The sequence below is a fragment of the Aulonocara sp. 'chitande type north' Nkhata Bay genome, linkage group LG15 (assembly GCF_057382095.1).
Source record: "Aulonocara sp. 'chitande type north' Nkhata Bay isolate Kocher_YH1m ecotype deep benthic linkage group LG15, A_spYH_male_GT1.1, whole genome shotgun sequence".
Lineage (NCBI taxonomy): Eukaryota > Metazoa > Chordata > Actinopteri > Cichliformes > Cichlidae > Aulonocara > Aulonocara sp. 'chitande type north' Nkhata Bay.
Genome location: NC_141358.1, coordinates 6,837,774 through 6,859,172, shown reverse-complemented (window position 1 = coordinate 6,859,172; position 21,399 = coordinate 6,837,774). Strand labels below are relative to the sequence as shown.

At 41.0% G+C, this 21,399-nt stretch overlaps 1 protein-coding gene across 1 annotated transcript; it reads right to left on the bottom strand.

The window, feature by feature from the left end:
- Positions 1-3,699: 3,699 nt before the first annotated feature.
- Positions 3,700-21,116, bottom strand: tmem200a (transmembrane protein 200A). Its single transcript, XM_086264412.1, has 5 exons — positions 20,398-21,116; positions 9,466-9,603; positions 9,023-9,240; positions 8,782-8,945; positions 3,700-8,182 (listed from the first exon to the last, which is right to left on the bottom strand). The coding sequence occupies exons 2-5, from the start codon at positions 9,594-9,596 to the stop codon at positions 7,058-7,060; spliced, it is 1,638 nt and encodes a 545-aa protein (XP_086120538.1). The 5' UTR covers positions 9,597-9,603; positions 20,398-21,116; the 3' UTR covers positions 3,700-7,057.
- Positions 21,117-21,399: the final 283 nt, after the last annotated feature.

Sequence of the window (21,399 nt, the reverse complement as noted above, 5' to 3'; positions counted from 1 at the left end):
TGCATTTACCCTGAATACATGGGACAAACGTTAAAGGGTCTTAAGAAACCATGGAGAACGTGCTACCTGTAACAACATTCAGCATGACCGGTTTGGTGGTGGGTCAGTAATGATGTGGGGAGGCATATCCATAGAGGGCACACACACCTCTACAAGCCCGGCAGAGGTCACACTGGGGGGCCAAACAAACTCGTGAGTACCATTTTGAGTTTCTACAATGAAAATGGACTAGCCCATCGCTTCATTTTGACACTTTTCAAGCTATCTTTGAGTTCTGTAGGTTGCAAATTTCCATTTCTATCCTTTCATTCCATTCTTAACAGATCACCCCAGTTGATATCAGTATAGTATAAATATAGATCTGTTTCATTGTTTGAGTTCTGATGTGTTTTCATAGTGTTCCTTTCATTGTTTTGAACAGTATATATTGATACTCGTGAAGTCTAGTACAGTTATTGTTCAGCCTGCACTATAATAGCCACCCATCAATCCACCCATTCATTCTCTTCCACTTATCTAATTTAGGAGGGCTGGAGCTTATCCCAGCTGCCATTATGCGAGAGGCAGGGCTACACCAATGTTTTTGATCTGGGTTTATTTCATTATGCATCAGTAACCATGCAGCTACTCAAGAAATCACTTAAGTTCAGTCCAGCAATTGAAGTAAACTGCTGCAAAGTAAGCAAAGCTATAGCAGTACATAAATCGACTGAAACGTTGAAAGGCTGGGAGATTAAAAGCCCGAGCTCCTCAGCAAGCTGAAGTGTGTGGCACAGCCGAGGAGGTGAGAAGGCGCGAGCTGTCTCGCTCCGTAACACATCAGCTGCACAGCTGATGAGGGATCGCACGTGTGCCCTGCTGTGGTTGATCACAGTTACACACACAGGAAAAAAAAGGTATTTGGCCACACGAGCTGTTGATGCACTAAGGATTTATTTCTCTATCTATGTGAAACAGTTGGAGCACTTCTTGAGCAACTTTCACCAGTCAACCATCTGGCTTAAGGGGCAAGGTAAGTGTTGCTGTTAGCAACTAAAACACATTTAGTGGAAGTTTGATTTACCTGTGTGCCACTACGTTGACACCACTTTCGGAGAAACATGACTTGATTTTTCCTTGTTTTTTTTTGTTATTTAAACCGTAAGGTAAGGAGGGACATGCAGGTCTAAATATTAGGGATAGTTACTGGACCACAGTCTTACAAAGCCAGTATGTGACCTAACTGGCTATATCTACGCTACGTTGTGTCCTTGGGCAAGACACTTCACCCGTTGCCTACTGGTGGTGGTCAGAGGGCCCGGTGGCGCCAGTGTCCGGCAGCCTCGCCTCTGTCAGTGCGCCCCAGGGTGGCTGTGGCTACAATGTAGCTTACCATCACCAGTGTGTGAATGTGTGCGTGAATGGGTGGATGACTGGATATGTAAAGCGCTTTGGGGTCCTTAGGGACTAGTAAAAGCGCTATATAAATACAGGCCATTTACCATTTACCATTTACGCTGAAACAGCCAAGTGCCCCGAGGTGTATCAACTCAACTCAGTGGACAAAAACAGAAATTGCAAAATAATCTAATAGTGCCTGATCGAAATAGGATGACTAGGATGACTTTTTTGTCTTTCAGATACACGAAATTGAAACATATTTCCTTAACATTTGTTATATGTAGGTGTTTATTTACTTATTTGTTTGTTTATGCTCTTCCCAACTCTTCTAGGAGCAGCTGATTGTGTTTGTGGCTTCCAAACCTGTTGCCAAAAGGGAAATTGCAAAGTGCCCTCAGGGTGACAAACTATGTTTAAGTTTTAGTTATAAATGTCAATACTGATAGTACAGCAAAAAGTTAATATAGTGGTCGCCCCATGATCGGAAGGCCAGGGGTTCGAATCCACTGAACGGCTACCCTGAGGTACCCCCGAGCAAGGTACTGTCCCAACATACTGCTCCCCGGGTGCTGGATTGGTGGCAGCCCACTGCTTCACTGAGTAAATAGGTTAAATGCAGAGGACTCATTTCCCTAAGGGGATTAATAAAAGTATACATTATATTACGTTGTTAGTGGTTAAATTTTTAAAATAGTTAGATAACATGATAAACAAGAAGCACTTCAAGAATGCAGACCTCTGCCAATGCAGCTGACTCTCTGTGTGAATTACCTTTTTAAGGAATAGTATCACTGTTATTTGTATACACTGATTTTGTACCCCATGCCAACATGTTCTCATTAAACATACTTTATAGTGCAGTAAAAACAAGCACAAAGGGCAGGATTTTGTTATTTGCCCTGTTGAATCCATTTTAACATACCTGACACAGTTTTGAGTATAATTATTTTGTATGAAATGTGCAGCATTTATTTCATTTTTTAAAAATGAAAAAAAGTCTTTAAATGCTTAGTAATGAATATCAAATGATATATTAAATATTTTAGCTTATTTATAATATTTTCTTAGTTTAGTAAATTATTCAAGAACATTGTAAATGTATTCAAATTGCTATGTATTTAAACTTCAAAATTCATAATAAAATTAATCAACTATTCTCAAATAGTATCCCAAGACAACTTTTTCTTGACAAATCAGTCTATTGACCTTGAAGGAGAGGTCAGAGGTCACGTGTGTCATGATATTTTAAATCTCACAATATTTTTTACATGTTGACAATATATCAGTTTCTAAGTTATAAGGCTTTTTGTCTATTTTTGACCGATAAATTATTATGTTGACCTTGAAGACCTCGGTGGATATGAGTCAAATTTTAATGGATTGTTAACATGACCCCACTCTACACCCCTACAAGTTTTATTAGAATTAATTCTAAACCTTTCGAGGTATTGTGTTTACAAACAGGCTGACACAGGCATCTGCTACCAAAAACATAAGCTATAATGAAACGTTCGCTAAAATGAAAGGAGAAAGAAGGGTATTATTGACTGAAATTGCAAGCTACTAGTTGTGAATAAACAGCTGAGGCATTTATTAAACATAATTGATGAATGTTATTTAAATGCTAAGCATGCACAATAACCTGAACTTTGTTCAGGTTCAGTTTAAAATGAGCTCAAATGACATTATTAGAATGTAGTAAGTTGTACCGACAAATGGTTTCTTGAGTCCATCTGATCAGATTTTGGTACAGGCAGCGAACCCACAACAAGATGCTTAGCTTAGATTTAGCTTTAGTTGACTTTTTGACGTATTTGGGCTAAAATGACATCGTCATCATCCTTCTGCTTTTGAATTCCATTGTAAATGCACATTTGCGTGTGCTCATGTGTCTGCGTGCTTTGCTTGATGCATTTTAGAAAAAATATGTTTGCATGCTCTGATGTAAATAGTCCTTGGTCCTTGCGAGGGTGTTGCGCAAGTTTGTGTGTGTTATCCCACAGAGCCACAGACTGATAATTGGTGATGACTCATCCAGACCTTTGTTTGTTATTTTGCATGCAGCGAAGGAGAAGGAGTGAGTGAAAGAGGCAGAGAATGGAAATTAGAGGTATATTTGGACAGCTTAAGTGAGGGGGGGGGTCAGATGGTATGTTGGTGCACGGTGTGTGTGCACGTGTGTTTGTGTGCTGGCCTAAGCGACGTTTTTGCCTCCCACAATCCATGAAAAAGGCGACAGAAGAGCTATTATGTGTAAATCCATGCATAATTGGAATTGCTTTAAACACATCCAATAGGACAAAACAGATATCAGTAAAAATACAGTTTATTTAGTGAAGCTAAAATTCGACATTGACCCATAGACTGTGGGGGACCATTAAAGCTCTCTGAAAAGATTTCTGCACTTTTAAAAGGGGTTCCTCTTTAACACTCATACAGTATGTGGCACTGAGTGGGAGGGTACATCATGTTAGATCTCAAAATAAGGTGTGTTACTCATTACACACATTACAAGTTTCCTAAAGAGATTTACACAAGTGTTCAGAAGGATCAGAGGTCACTAACAAACCAAAACCATTGAACAATATGAATGCAAATTCATGTAAACTCAATTAGATATCCAAGAACAAGAATTCCTCAAAACAAACCATCATAAAAATGTGATCAAATAAAAGGAAACAACACTTGAATGATACAGATCTCTGGTTTTATAAAGACAGCACAAGATAAATAAATGTGGGTTCAATTGTTCTAATACCGAGAACTATTTTTTATACAGGTTCAAACATTTATTCAATAATAAATCAGATACAGAAAGAGTCAAATTGTCTCTGTTATCCTAATTAGAGATTTTTAGATATAGACAAACATTAACTTATTTTTGATTGTTGATCAGAAATAACTAATGGTTGTTATAAGTATACCTTCTGTTTTGACTGAAAAAAATACTGTGGCTGATGCACCAGATGAACCATGGTTTTCTCATACACTCAGTTTTATGATAGTACACAGAAAGATAACTGTATGACTGAATATCCTGAATGATATCCATTACATTAATTTTGTAAAAATAACCTTGAAATGCCTGTAGCAGAGCCATAGACTGAGGTTTTTATTTCTAGTTTAGAGATGGACTGTAATACTGCAGGACATCATGACTTCTTTGTTGTATTTCCCTGGCTACTATCTTTATTTGATTTATATCTCTGTTGCAGAGCCCACTGGCATTGTAGTAACTTCCTTCGTCTTATGGGACCCTTTGTGCAACAGGTAATTTATATGTAAAAAACCTTATGTAGCAGTGCTGGTTATATTGTCTCAGTGATGGTAAAACTTCAGAAATGATTTCTGAATATGATATTAAGCAGACTGATGTGATGTATTTTATTAGAATAAACCTTTATTATCCCATGGATGAGAAATTTGGGTGTTAAACAGCTCTTATAGCAAGGGGAATATAAAATATATAAAAAAATTATTAATCCCTTGAGGAGGACTTTTTTGTAATTAATAAGTGGTCATGAGCAGTTCTCATTTCTTTGGACATTGGCTGCTTTTTATTTTTTAGTCCAGTCCTTGTACCTGACCATTACTTCTTGGTTGTAAGTTAAGCTGCTTAACACTGACATATGAATAATTTAAGCATAAAAAAGGCACCTAACTCAAGGGAGTAGTCAGTGTTGTTTCCATACATAACAAACAACTTAGCAAAGAACCAATTTCACATTGTATCGCTAGCACCCTGTCACAAAAACGCATCATTTGTTCCCATTCCTTTAGTCTATGAGGAATGTCAAAGATATCACAGTTTGACAGGCATAAAATAGTATTTGTGCAGAAATATTAATAGTATTAGCTAGAAACTCGGCATATCTCAGCATGGTGTGCAGTATATCCTTAAAGGATTCTTGGAAACTGGACAAGAGGAAGACAAATCAATGGTAACAGGTCTTATGGAGTAGTTAAGACATATGTAAAATGTGCTGCTTCAAATTGTCATCAGCATGCAGAACAGTGAACGTCTACAGCCATCTGTACACAATTGAGGGTCTGTTTTGGTTTGGGGCTGCATTTCTGCCAGTGGAGTTGGGATCTCGTCAACACTGATTGATTTAAGAATTCAGAAAAGTATGATCCGATTTAGATCCACCATGCAATGCCTTCGGGAAAGCATCTGATTGGCAACAGCTTAAGTTTTCAGCATGACAATGACCCCAAACACACTGCCAATGCAGTGCTCTTAAAGCATATATGGATGGAAAAATACACAGTGAAACACTATCAGTCATGGATTGGCCTCCCCAGAGCCCGGACATCAACATTATTGAAACAGAGCGGGATCATCTTGACAAAGAGCACAATGAAAGGCAGCCAACATCCAAAGAAGATCTTTGAATATCCCTAAAGGAGCCTGGAGAACTATTCCTGAACACAATTTAAAGATATAATAACAAAACATGCCTAAAAGAGTTCAGGCTGTGTGATGAATAATGGTGCTCATACCAAATATAGACTTTCAAGCTCATTAATGCAAATGAGCTTTTTTCATTTATCCAACCTTTTTCATCTTACATATCCCAACAGTCCTGAGGAGTATACTACACAGGATGTTCAACCCAGTCAGGCTTTCTTTGCCTTAGCTGTCCTAACAAAACAAAATAAGTTTTGTGTTCAGCATAAGTAACCATGGTGATTTAGCACAAGTAACCATGGTGATTTATCCAGGTAAAAGTCATGACACAGAATACTCTGACTTTTATCTTAACATCGCTTGCTAACCCATTAATCTCACATTGTAGTTCACCCCTCTGGACTGAAAAATCTCTTCCTTGGTTAAACCCTTCATGTTCAAATTTCTCAATGATTAGTCCAGGACTATTAGATGACTATTTTAATCATTTATCCAGTATTTTCACAGACAATTGACCAATTTCCCCTATTTATTTATATGGCTAGCAATCTTACTTTTATGTTAAGGTAACAATTCAAATTCTTTCAGCCTACTTTTGTATTGATATTTCATTGGATTAATCAATACTGAAAGATGAGAATTTAGTAGCATCAGCAAAATAATTGACAACATTTATGAATTTAGCTAGCTACTGTACAGTATTTCAGCTTGTTATCCATCCTGTTTAGCTCATAACATCATTTCTTTGTGCATGCTGTTGGCTAATAGTTCCAACTATTACTACTCGCTACTACTCACTTAGCGAGTTATCCACTTTCAATCACTTTTAACCATTTTATCTTTTGTAAACATTTCTACTTATTCGAAGTTTTCCCTTCACTGCCTAAAGTTCCTCAGGTCCACTAATTCTTTTATTTAATGGTAACAGCTGAGCTAGTCTTTTCATATACTCCTTGGCTAACCTACCGCAGATGTGCCCTGGATTAGGAATCACTGTCGTAGATCAACTAATGTCACCCTAATGCAGTAGACCCATTGTGTCTGACTGACAATAGACCTGAACTCTTTCACAGTGCAAGTTGTTCCATTACTCTACAACCTGCTGCTCATAAAAACAGGCTTTCTTGAAACTGCTTGAGTTTCCTCTCTGCACGGTGTAGCCATTAAACTTGTCAGTTTCCTCCAGCACAAGCTGTACATTCATACTGTGTGGAGGGCAATTTACAGAACAGGACAGAACTGTCATCAACCTCTAGTTCAGTGCGATCAGAACCGAGTCTCAGAGCTGCCTCTCTTCAGTGTGCTGCTATTAAACTCATCATGCTCAAAGCTCAGGTTATTATGCGACCTGGATATCATTAGCAGCTTCTCGCGCTTACTATAGTCGCGCCTCTCTGCCACAGACTGTGACACCTCCAAGAGCCGATCTCCTTGTTCTTCTCTGTCCTCCAGCCGCTTGTAGCCTTTGGTGCTGCCCCGACTGCCGCTGTTACTACGGCTGCTGTTGCTGCGGTCAAGTCGGGGCCAGCTGGGGTGCTTCCGCTGCTCTGGGTTTACGCTAAGCATACTCGGTCTGCGCTCCAAGTCCAGAGATTTGGAATGGCTGTTGAGCATGTGCAGAGAGGAGTTGGAGCCAAAGTCACTCTTTGCTGCTCCCGGGGAAAGCCAGCAGCCTGAGGTAGAGGAGGGAGCAGGGGAGAGGGAGGACGAGGATAAGGAGGAGCAGCGGGATGAGGAGGAGGCGGAGTTACTCCTGTGTAGGCCCGGTGGTTTGGAGGCCTTGGCAACGGATGCCACGGGAACCACCAGAGACTCCACAGAGGTCAGAGGCTGCGACCTCTCTCCTTCTCTTCTCTCTCCTCCTCTGTCCTCTTCAGTTATTGCCTCCATCTCCGGCTCATCAATAACACAGTTGTTGAGTTTTATAACAGGGAGTGTAAATGCAGAGATGGAGGAGGAGACAATAGAGCGTGCATGGTGTCCTCCCCTCTCTCCATCTCCATCCGCTGACCACTGGTGACGCATGGAATCCGAATGAACCAGCCCGACCCCGGGGCCACAAAATGGGCGATCCTTATAGAGGGGTGCCAATAGCCCTGAAAAGTTACAATCCATCTTAGCCTGTTCTCTACGTCTGTGATACTCCTCATCCCCTAACAACACCTCCTCCTCTTCTGTAGAACCTCTCCCTCCTCCGGCAATGCTTCCAGCACGAGAGAAAGCTAGGAGAGAGTTGCTGGCTAACCGTGCGGCAGTATCGCAGCCGAAGACTCGAAGATCTCCGACTTCTCTCACACAGGTGCTGTTCCGGTGTTGGTGTTGCTTTTGCTCTTTCTGCCTGAGGCGGTGGATATCGATGACTGTGGAGTACATGTCTCTCATATGGATGATCTACAGCAAATGAAAATCGTATTAGCAGAAGTAGAAGCAGCAGCATTTATTTTAGATTACCTGAAAATATTTGAAGCGTTTCATTAAAACACATTATCTCCCTGTAGTTTTAAATTTGTGCACGTTGCCACCGTGTGGCCTTGGGGGACATGTTTCTCACAAGGATTACCAGTAAAGGGAAGGGAGAAGGAGAGGGATAATTGAATCAAAGGAGAGAAGAAGAGAGCATGGAAACAGAGTGAATTTAATCAGAGGGAAAATTGCAGAGCTAAAGGTGGAAGGAGACTGGGAGAAGTCTGATCTGCATGTTATGGAGATGATGAATATGGATGACTAGAGTGTACATGCCCTTTATTTTGTAGAGAGTGGAGGAGGGACAGAAACAAGAATCAGTGACAGGGAAGAAATATTAACTACAAGTTCTGGCTTTTAAATTTAGAAACATTTGATGGAAATATTGCTAAAGAACCTACTTTTGAAGCAGATTATGCAAAAACTAAAGTTGCATTACCCACAAAAACCTTCCAACTTCTTTGTTTCCCATACAGTGTTTGAGTATTTCGACTGTGCGCATCCTGAAGCGATGATTTCAGCCTTACCTTGGTTTCCCTGTCTCTGTTTTCGTGAAGTATTGCATTAGCACAGATGAAAATAAAAATCCCAATGCCCATGGTGAAGGGCCCAAGCATCTTCATCCTCTCAGAGTGAAGATGCTGTTCTAGGAATCGCATCAGAGCGCTCTCAGTCTCCTTGGAAGGCGTACCTAAAACCACAAAACAGCGAGATGAGCCATGAGAGGAACAAACTTTTGCCAGCAGGTTTCTAGTCACCCTTCTTCACCTTGCCCATTGTGGCTCGCATTGGCTGCATCCTTTTCTGTCTTGACTCCAGTTCCTCCTCCAGCAAGTATGGCTTTACTGTGAGGCCAGTAACCTAGCGTCGCCATGCCAATCCCTATGGCCAAGATGATTAGTCCCAGAAGGAGGAAAAACCCAGATGCAGAGTAGAGACGGAGTCTACCTCGCACCACTACGACATCGGTGCGCCTCTTCCTCTTCCTAAATGAAAAAGGATGGCAAGAAAACACAAACGGATTTTTGGAGGTAACAGTTTAACAGCAATGGGTAACAAATACAGCAAATTTTCAGAGACTGCAGAAGCAATTTCACCAACACACATTAGCTTTTGTGACAATATCCTCTTTCCTGCTGCAGAGGCAGCAATTTAAAAGGCTAATTTATAGTTCTGTCTACTGTGTTAAAATGAATGCACATGACAATCACCTAGGAGCGGCCTCGGGGGCGGCGTGTCCCAGGCCCGGCGATGTCGGTGGTACGGGCCGATGCTGAGAGCGAGCAGAGTCCTGGCGCTTTAGCTTGGCCAAGCCTGTTAGCACACCTGCCGCTGCAGTCATTCTTCACCTGCAGACACAAATTAGGAGTTAATGACTTTTAAATTCTACTGCCTAATCAGCATCCACATTACTGGTTTACAGTTTGTTGCTAAGAGATTGTTAGGGCCTTGGTGCATACAATTACAAGATGCTGCTGCTAAAAAAAGATGTATTTGGCATAGGTATGCACAGTATAGTCACAGTGAGGAAAAAACACAACTGTATCAAAACACAGATGCACATGTGTTTCAGCATAGTCACAGTCTCCCAGGTAGTCCTAATATATGATGTGTAAGACACGTAATAGTCAGTAGCACACCGTCTCCCACAGTTGTGCAGATCACAGCTCTGTTTGTGTGATTTAAAGCTGATGTGTCACCTCATGCACTTTTTCAAAGCTGTTTTATTTATTTTTTTGCTAACGGGGAAAGTGTGTCATGACGAAAGCGTGTTTTAGCATCTTTCCAAGTCCCAGAAATACTCTTTAGAGCCTAGCAGTGATACAGATGTAAGCACACCAAGCAGCACAACAGCCTGCTCTGCTCATGTTTTGTTCGGCTGCCTGTTGTCAGTCTTCAGGACGATCATGGGGACAAGTGTGCAAGTGTGCATGCACATGAAGCTGTACATTCAGGCCTGCAGGATGCTTGCAGGATGTAAAGGAAACAAACCCCAAAAGCATACTTGGCTTGTGATTTGAATCTTGGGTAGTGTGTTTCATTCTGATTCACATCCTGTATTTATTGCTTTTGCATGTTTATTGTTTTTTTCTCCTGTCGTTATTTGCATTTTTTTTAAAAGCTGTTATAGATTTTAATAAAATACATCGCCTCAATTCTGTCATAACATTCGAATGAATCATGGTCTCTGGGCTCACCAGCTGCTCATACATCTATTATTGTTATTAAAGGAAGGGGGCTTAAACAAACACAGGTTTATTTTGAAAGCACTCATTTGGGTCTAAATGACTGTTAATCTGACCTCACATGAACATTAGCATTGTCCTGTTGCGCATGAAGAGGATTACATTGACTGAATTTGTTGCTGAGTGACCTTGGTACTGAATTTAAATGCAAATTTCAGATGAAAATGTGAAAACAGCTCAGCAGTTCAGAGCGAGCCCTGTAAAAATTGGCAGCGAACAACCGCTGGTTTTCTCCTGCTAATTTTATTTGTGATGTTTATAGGGTTTTCTATCAGACTACAGCCCCCAAAGGTAATCAGTAGGTCAATCACCCAGTTTATGTGAAGTGTGATCAAAGTTCTGAGTATCATCCTGCCCTCTCAAGCGCCTCCAGACTGCTTTCAGGAACTCACATCCTCAAACTTGCACAGAGAAAAAAAAAGCATCAACTTGTCTTTCAAACTGACCCATGCTTAGTATGGAGGCCCACTGCTGCTGCTCATAATTAAGTCTCCCTGCAAGACCCAACGTTTTCACTAGGGGTGCAACAATACTCGTATCGATATCGAACCGTTCGATACAGTGCTTTCGGTTCGGTACGCATGTGTATCAAACAATACAAAATTTTGTGTTGAGTGTTCAGTGGATCTGCGTTCGACTACTCCGCCTAGGCTGCTCTGTCGAGCGCAGATCCAAGCTAGCAAGACAGAAGCTAAGCTCGTTGCAACATGGCAAATTGAACCTCCCCCACCCTCATTCAGATGTGGCCTTTGGAACTATCTTGGTTTTCATGCGAAGCATGACCCTGATGGTAAGCGCGTCATGGACAAAAGTAAAACAGTATGTCGGATTTGCCACGCAATGCTCAATTGGTGGGAACTAGTGCGTTAGCGCAGTTAGCTTGTTAACGTGTTGACGCCGTCCAGCCCTACGCACGGGGCGATCCGCGGTAACTTGTTAACGGAAATTTGCCGCGTTATGGGGTTAATGTCATTTTAACGAGATTAACGCTGACAGCACTAGTGGGAACACAATGAATATGACTGCACATTTACGCCGACATCATCGTAGTGCAAAGACAAAAACAACAAGCACACATGCTACAAACTTTACCCGAGTCATTTAGACAGCCGTTAGCACATGATTCTCCTTATGGGGACCTATGCTGCTGAGAATATACCCCAGAAGAAGCGTATAGTGTAGCTTTTATTTTGGAAAGAGCCCTTTCTCTGTAATAAACTCTCTTTTCCAAAGATGAGTGATTTCTCGATCAGATAGATTTATTATTTTGTTGTTTACATTAAATTTAAAAACTGTACTTTTGAGTTAAAATATATATTTATAATTTTAATAAATGACAAATTAAAAAGGCATGAACATTTTTTTGTATTGAAAAAATATTGAACCGTGACACCAAAGTATCGAACCGAGCCGTGAATTTTGTGTATCGTTGCACCCCTAGTTTTCACCACTTTTTACTTGAAGAGGACAGATAGTCCACGCCTGAAGGAAGCACATAAGGTCAAGAGCAGGATCAGGAGCATACTCGCCTTTCCCACAAGGTTGTGCGATGTGAATTTGTGAAGCTATTAATGCAGAGCTCTGCTGTAACATCCTGATGTTTGAAGAACAACATCCAGAACCTGTGTTACTGTTCATGCCATAATGTGTCGGCACTTAAAACAGAAAGAAAAAAAGAACCTGCTTTTTGCTTCTTTGGCCACACAGGTTTGACTCCTCGCTTCTCCACGACAACGTAACAAAGTTGTACTCCAGTTGAGTGATCTAAAACTAGCAGCTGTGCTGGAAGTATGTGACGGTCCATGAGAAGATAATCCCAAACAGGGCTTTTTAAAAATAATACATTTGACTTGTATGTGCTGTTAACCCACCTGAGCACAAAAACAGCCATACAATGATGAATTTTGGCAGCAACTGGACATTCCAATATTTCACAAGTTCATTGTCTCCAATATTGAATAAGACTGTAGGTTTTTTTTGAACAGTTTCTACACAGTTTTTCAGTTAACAATTCATGGAAAAAATGAACAAAAATGGTTAAATCTATTTTTCTTGTTTTGTTTTGTTGTCTTTGAACCTTAGCTGGGTTCTCACATGCTGCATCACATACTTATTTTTCCTGACTCTTATGTACTCCGTTTACATCGCTGAGTCCTCACTTTGGGTTTTGGACCTTCCCCCAGTTAGCTGCATTTTGGTTTTCTCTTTTTCTGGAACCTTTAAACAGGAGAAACAACAGCTGTGATACTGATGAATGATGATCTTAACGTTGTGCAACACAATCATTTAAAGCTACGGTAGATTATCTTATGGTGTAGAGGTTAACACATTTGATTGGCAGGCATATGGCTCTTTGTTCAATTCCAGCTAGACACACACAAATCCCCTTAAGGGATGGTTCAGGAAGCTAGCTGCTGTGGTGACCCTTTGCAGCAAGGGAGCAGTCAAAAGTAGCTTTAGTAATATAAACTTTCATTTCACAAACAAGCTTACCAGCAAATAACTTGAGGCCAAATGTCTAGTGTAAACGTATAAAGCACTGAGTAGATTGTACTAATAACGGTGCACTTGAAACACTTCTACCCCCAAAGGCAGGGAGTATGCAATCAGTTCCATTTGCCTGTTTGTCAGCAGTCTAGTGTCCACAGTTTTCAAGATATAATTTTCCAATTTTGTGTGACGATAGACCAATAACAGCTCCAGCTGACGTCACCGTATTATAATAAGACAAATGTCATGAAATGTCAGTTTTAGCATGGCCCTCTCTCTCTGCTTTCTGAGTGCTATCAGACATGCTCGCTTATGTATTTATTAATTCATGATCACAGGCATATTCAGAAGAATATAAAGAATACTTTAATGACCCATTGCCTGACTTAGAACAAATGTGATGTCATTCTTTCTGTATTACTTACTTTTATGTACCATAGGCACATGTTCTGTGTAGTCATGTGTTACAAAGTTATTTGGTTCCCAGGTTTGGGCATGTGCACATGTCTGTATATATAAAGGATCACACAGATTTAGCATGGGAATGATAATACACCAATGACCTTCCCTTTTCTTTTTTTTGCTTCCACGTGTCCATCCTGTCTTCCTTTTTCTTCCAAGAAGGCACAATCTGTAAATCTCCCCCTCTCGCTTCCATTCTCACCCGCTGTCTGTGTGCTAATGCATTCTGGTTGTGACCCTGAATAATGTTTGCTTTCTCCTACTTTCATTCTTTCTCCACCCCAGCTTACTTTCTCATCTTATCGCTCTCTTTGTTTGTCTCTCTCTTCCCTCCCACCCTCTGTCCTCGTCGATCTATTTTTAATCTGTATCTAATTTTAATTGAATTTTATTCGGTCACTTTCCTGTTTCGCTCTATCCCTCCCTCCCTCCTTTCCTTCCTTCCTTTCTTTTCTTCTGCATATCTGAAAGCAATGAAGTCAGATTTAATATTCAAAATCAGACAAAGCTTTTAGTATTCAAAGTAACTGTGAATCACACACAAGATCAGACGTTCTCTCCTCCTACCCTCTTTTCTCCTTCTCACATTTTAATGTATTTTTCATGTCAATCATCTTATTGGTTGAAAAAAAAACTGCTGTAAGAGAGCGCTCTCCACCACAGATGGTGAATCACACAAGGACAAACACAACCAGCCACTTTTCTCAGGTTTTCTGTGCTCCCCCTCACTCTGCCTCTCTCCCACCCTGATTCTCTCCCCTTCGCTCCTCGGTGTGCGTCAAACAGGAACCCACACAAATGTTTCAAGAGCAACGGGAGAGATTTCCTCGGTTTACCGAACCAGGAGGAAAAAGGATGGACGGCGGTGGCAAAGAAGAAGGGTAGCGAGAGTTGGAGTTAGGAGTAGAAAGTAGAGGATAGATGACAAAAGGAATGCAAGAACAGAAAAAGAATGAGGATGGAGTATATTTATTTACATCAGTTCATGTAAGGTGCAACACTGAGTCATGCTTTCACCACAGAGGGACAAAAAAGGGAACAACTGTTCTGGGACAAAGTGGGGGTGATGAGTGATCGAAAGAGCATTAAAAAAAAAAGCCTGACGAAAACAAGAGGAGGGTAAAAATGCTTTTCCTGACAGCTGTGAAAAGACCGCAAAAGAAAACAAGCTGAGTGCATCCATAGTTTTAACAAGACTGGAGTAAAAAAAAAACAAAACAACATCAACAAAAAAAAACAAGTGGAGCAGAAAAGAAGAAGTGCTGTCACACAGATAACACCAGCAGCCTAATGAGAATGCACTCAGGCTCTGACACATAAAGGCTTTCCATGTGCAGTGACCAAAAGAGATGAAAGTTAGCATTCAGTAATCGAGCTCGCCACATGCATTCAGTTCATGTCCTCCTTCTTCTTCTATTTTAAAGACTTACTGTGATCTTGTTGCTTAAACAGTGATGAAACACACAAAACTTGTGCAAAAACCTGCTGCTTCTTTTCCAGTCCGCTCCCTTGCTGGGCAGTTCTCTAAATCGGTCTAAAATTAATAATAAATCAGGCCTCGTGTGATCACCTTAGTAATTGCTAAATTGCTGCAGCAGGTTTATCTTTGCGTGCTTTCGGTAAGGCACGAAAACATATTAAAGCAATTTGCCCCACCCTTTCAGGAAGCGAACTCATTCTCTGTGAAGTTATTTAAGCATTTGGAGACGTTTTAAATAGATGCATCACATCTCTCAGGGCAGAGAGTTCCCTCGGCACATTGTAACACCTCCTTTTTTTGTAGCGTGATAATGTCGATAACAGCTAATCTATAGGTGACGCCACGTGATATATTGTCCCTATAGCAACTATATGCTGCTGCTAGGTGACACGTTTCCATAGCAACTGCCAGCTGTGTGCACTGGGATGACAGATGCATCATTAGCATGCGTACTATCAACACAGGGGCATTCCCCATGCATTATTTTAAGCCAGTTTTGACTTGTTGACCTTTAAGTTGTTTCCACCTCTACCTCTGCGTGAAAGAGGTTTGATTAAGAGGGGGAGGGAAGGAAAGGATGCTGGAGACTTTTAAATCTGAAAGGGACACACCGGAGACCTATATTTCTTTTTTTTTTTCACAGCTACCTTCAGGGTTTCAGTTACATCTTGTTTATGCGATTTGTACTAAGGCTCTACAACCCAGCTTTCTCTAAATCCTCACATTAGAGAGGAAATGATGCAGCGTGGAAGAGGAACGAGAACATGACAGGTGGGATAGAAGGAGAAACTGAGAAGCTGAAGGGAGAGTAAAGATGTGAGACTGGAAGGAGACACAGCCAGAGGAAGGAGACAGGGAGTAAGCGACTACAGGAGACACTTTGATCTACATTTAACAAACTCCAGAGACTTTTTATTTTTTGTACTCTGAGCATGCTGAGGAAAGTTTGTTTCAAATGACTCACTGCAGTGAAGTGTGCGCTGACATGTCATGGAGAAAGAACTTGAATATGGACACAGATGGAGTACGAAGGAAAGAGGCAAGGAGAGATGTAATGAGAGAGGAATGAGCAGGAGGATAAAAATGGAGCTTGCTAGGGAGGGAAAATCTGGCATCCAATGTTGCATGTCTCCTGTTACAATTATAGTGGGTCATTTGTTTTTGTTTATGCCGTAAAGTTCTCTGCTGAGGTTAACTGAGGCCATGAAAATGCAGAGACAGACAAAGCCCCCCCCCCCTGCTGCTGAAGTTAAGGTCATCTGCCATAATCGCATGGAGCTGAGAGTCTAACATGGAAACGACACACCAGCACGACTTAATAGCGTGGTTTTATTTTAATTCAGTGAATATAATTATGACTTTTTAATAGTTTTGCTAGTATTCAGAATATTAAAATGTAGTTCACTTAATGCTCTCGAGCCAGTCGTGATGGAAATTAACTTGCAGGAGTTAAGAACAAAAAAAGTGAACAAAATCAGATCTTTGTGTTCTGTCCTTTTAGCTTAAAAAGCTTAAACAATTATACCATCAAGCTTTTTTTGTGTTTTTTTTTTATTTATTCCCATGTCAAAATAAAGCACTTCAGATTCATTGTACACCTACGCTAATGGTGACAATAATGTAATTCATGAAAGAGTGAAAAAGACTGACTTAATTTGATAAGAATGAATTTACTGCTTGCCAATTTATTTGCTTCTCTCGTAGCTCTGCCCATTCAAGTTAGATCCTCCTCTGCTCTCGAGCAGAGTCAATAGGCTGTTATCATAAACTGTATATAACACAGATATCAGCCGATTAGCGCTAAGCAACAGTTTAATAAAACACAATAAAATTATAGATCTACAAAGCACATTTACAGCCGGGTGCAAAATATGAATTCCCTCCTCATAACTCATAACAACTCTGACTGAGGGGAAGTTTTGTTTTTGTCACCTGGATAATTGACATAGGTTCATGGCTGCCTTGACTGATAGGTGTCCCGGCACGGGCTCTGGAGCCAGTTAGTTTCTGCTAGGCTTCGTCCACTACTGCCAGTCATTAAACTGCACCTCTTCAGTGTATGTGTGTGTGCGCGCGCATGCTCTTTAAGCCTGTTGGAGCATTTTTAATGGATTGTCTGTCAAAACATTATGGCTTGCTGTGCAGTACAGACCATCCCAGAAATTTGCACGCATCACTTGGTGAGTGGAATTTTGCACTAAATAGTTGATATGTGTGTGTCTGTGTGTTGCACTCTTATATTTTCTGAATGGTGTTTACTTATCAAGCTGCCTAGTATAAATGTCACCTTCACATTCATATAAGATAATATTTGGCTCCAAAAACACATTGGCAGTCAAAACACTGACTGACTGTAATTGTAAGAGCTTGCATTGTGTCTGAAGGCCGCCAAATGGCGATAGATGTGGTTGCAAAAAAGATTTCTGGTTCTATTTAAGTGGGAGAATGTCTTATGTTTATTTTGAATAAAAAATGCATCCAGTTTGTAAATCTTGATGATACCATGTTTCAAAAAAACTGAATTATCTGTGCTATACCTACAATGGCTACGGAATTGGCAATCACAAGTCATATTGGCTAAATAAGCGTGTGGCTTCACAGTCAGACCTGCCCCCTTCATCACATCCTATTGTTTGCAACCACGATAGCAACAAAACCAAAACACTCATGTCGAGGTTTCAAAATGTGGCTTCAGAAACTCATGTTGAGGGTGATGTCACAGTCACTACATCCACCTTTTATGCTAGCTATGGTAGGAGCACATAGTAGTATTTTATAGAACACTGTACAAGTGTAATATGGACTAGCTAGTGTGAACTCTTACAGATGACTTCTCTGCTTCTCCAGGCTTTAGTGACTGTGAAAGTGAAGACACATGGATTATGCATGCTGTGCCCTGCATACACAACGGGAACAAATCTCTTTCATGCAGCCAGATGTTTCAGTAATCCACTTTGTTCACTCCTGACATGTTCTCTAGTTGCCTTTCCAGAAAGTTCAGAGGTCACACTCAGCTCCAGAAACACACCCCACATCTGCTCGATCAGCTGCAGATCTAAAAAAAATTGTGCTGGTGCACGTCCTACAAAATATTTGTTTTTGTCTGCTGCTTTTCACCTACCTTGAAAAGCTCATGCTGTCCAACTCAGAACCCGCTACATGGCACTTTGGCCAATTAGTAGGTGTAAGTAACAAGAGCAGTGACAACGACATGAACCCTGACAAGATCAGCATTATGTGAGAAAAGGAAAAAAACTGGCGACATGATCTTTTTTTTAACCACTTCAGCGTCACATACTCTGCTTGTTGTAACATTTCTACAACGATTGGATATAGTGCAGAAAAATACAGCACGAGTTGTAGATGAGAATACGTTATGCAGTAATTGGCAACTCTTACACTTCTCATCAATATGAATATAACATTGTACTGCTGAAAATTTAAAGTGAACAAGCCTGGTTGGGAGTCACCAAGCTCCTAAAGGTAGTAAAAATTAAATGATGTAAGTTTCCTAGCCTAACAAGTACAACAGAGCACACTGGAGTGAGATCTGTGTGGGTTAAGTCAGTCTGTGCACGCAGAGGTCTAATCAGCCAGAGGTGACTTTGTGCAGACCCTGTTGAATCGTATTAACCTTATCGCATCTGGCGCTGCTGCTTTCCAATGTAAAGGACCGCTGTGATTTATGTCTGTTTCCTTGGCGCTCTTAAGGGAACAGATAAGACTATCAGAAGTAAAAGAAGAAGAGAAAAAAAGAGGAAAACAGATAGAAACGAGTGTTTGTGTAGTGCCACACTCCTACAGACTCATGGTCAGGGGGTGAGTCATCTGTCTGGAGAATATGTCCCTTTATGTTTTCCCGCTGACCTTTTGGCAGTGCATTTTCTGAAGCGAGTGCTGGAGTGTCAAATCATCCACCCCCTTCACCATCTTGTTTTTTCCCCTCGTTATTTTGATGATACATACTCCTTTTATTTTTTAAACTCTTTTTTTGCACATATCCTTCACGCTGACTCAGTGTCATTGCCTCCTGTGATAAATTCTCTACTTAATTGAATTAAGTTTTGCATTGAATCATCAGATGCTTATGCCAGGCGTAAGAGCGTGCATGTTTGTGTGTTTATGAACTGGAGTGAGCCCCCTGTTGATTCCATTAAAATGACTCATTCTGTCTTCCTCACAGCTCTGAGTGTCAGTCAGTCACCCACACTCATCCTGGGACGCGAGCTGGCCCCAGCAGCCCTGCAGCAGTGGTGGACAAACTGGACTGAAACATGAAATAATTCATTTGTGATGTTGCTTTGCTTAATTTGATTACTAACATTTTTTTCCAACCCCAAACCAGAATTTGTTCTTCTCCACACACACAAAAAGATCTTATTATTTCATCAAGGAGGTCTTTGGAGTGAAAAAACTGAAGGAACTGCTGACCTACCAAAGGGGGTATTTAAACAGGATTATCCGGTTAGCACGATATCTGTGACGGAGGATTAACCAACACATCACTCGACTTCCTAATTATTCCCAAATTAAACCCAGATCCAGTTCTCTGCAAAGTGTTTGGCAGCTAAATTTGTCTTATTATGAGCCATTTGGCTGAGTGAGTTACCCTAGTTCTTCAAACGGCCCTCAAGGTGAGGCTGACTCTTAATTCAAAATCATTTCATTCACGCTGCACGATAAAACCAGTGACGGTGCACCTCCTGTTAAAGTGCTCCACATTCTTCTTCTTTTGAATCTTTAGAAATGTGCCCATGAAAAGGCAATCATCACATTTCTCTATGTTCACCTCAAAGTCGAGTTTAACGTGCGTATAGATGAGACGACTCTGTAAAATCATAACTAGAAGCCAGTCGTGGTCTGTATTCCACCTACTCAAGTGTGATGTGGAAACAAGAAGCCTCTGGTGCACATGCACTGTGCAGCACTGAGCTAGTTTATTGCATAAATGTTTGTAAAGACATTAAAAGTCATATATTACTGTTACATCTTTGTGTGCTCCTAATATTGCTTGAAGGTTTCTGACAATAGGCTCACTAAAATTGTTTGACCTTTAATGATCTTTAATCCATCTTTGGAGGCTTACATGCATGCCATCACGTTTTCTTGGCTACCAGTTGGCCAATGATAATCAAGAGACAGCAGGCTGGCCTAAACAAAGGATCATCTCAGCCTTGGCACAGTAAAATGATCAGAGGATTCCCTCCAAGATAAAACAGCAAATAAACAAACCACACAAAGATTAGCACAGCTCATAAAAATGATAATAGTAAGATGACACGTATCCCCACTCATCAGTCTTTCAAGTGGCTTGTGGCTGATGTTAAACCTTTTTATTCTTCAAATATTAACACTGAGCGTTGTAAAATATGCATGTAAATAAAAGGGAGACTGTAAAACTGTCAGCTTAAATCTGCTTGAATACGTCTCCCCTTGAAGAGTTTAAACCACAACTAAGCTCTTACCTTTTTACAAAAGCCGAGTTTTCACCGTCAGTGTGCCATTAGGCATGTGGAGGGATTAGGCTATAACCTAGGGACAGTAAAAAGCCATCTTCCACTTTGAAGGCTACTTCCAGTGAGATGCCATGCTGGAGAAAATGAAGATGACAGGAGACGGTTCCACTCCCAAGCGGCAGTACTATTTGCTGACATCCAAGCTCCTTATTAACGGAGACGACGATGGTCGTTAGGCTTCTGTGGTTCGCCAAGTGAGACTGAAATATTACAAAGTGCCAGTTCTGATGACTTTATCCTGCGCGAGGCACGTTTTACGCCATATGGAGAGTACGCGCGCTCGAGACAAGGAGGGTGGCGAGGCACGCTAATTACGACTGAAGGAAAATCCTTTCTGCCTATTTAAAGTCCTAAACGAAGTGGTTGTAATTCCCCAGCGGAGAACTCTGTTTTATTTGTGAGAAAAGACAGCAAAGGAAGCTGATATGATACCCGTCCTTCGACTGGCTCGATGTAATGCGTAAAACTCCCGGTATCCTTGTTTTCGAAAAAAAAGAACTTCAATTTGCGTAAAGAGGGAGAAGGAAAATATATATTTTTTAAAAACAACCAAAAAAACGTCTTAGAAGCAAGGAGTTTCGTGTAAAGAAAATTGGTGAAAAGTGTAGAGCGCGTTTTATTCCGCTGACTTGCAGAGAGAAGGGGCAGCTCCAACCATTTCTTCTAAAAGCGCTATAGGCTTGTGAGAATGTGTGAGCGAGTGAGAGAGGAAGAGGAGGGAGAGAGAGAGGTAGATGGGGGTGAATGTGTTGTACGCGCGCTGTAGCACTTTTATATGCATGTGTGCACTTCGGGCGTGTGCGTGTTTACGAAAGGAAAGCAGGCAGGCTTCCACGCGGGGCACTTTCTTGCATGTGTAGGGCGCAGAAGACAAGAAGCGAGACTGATTTATGAGGGGAAACATATGGACATGTCATTGCTTTCTAAGCAAAGACAAACATGGATCCGCTT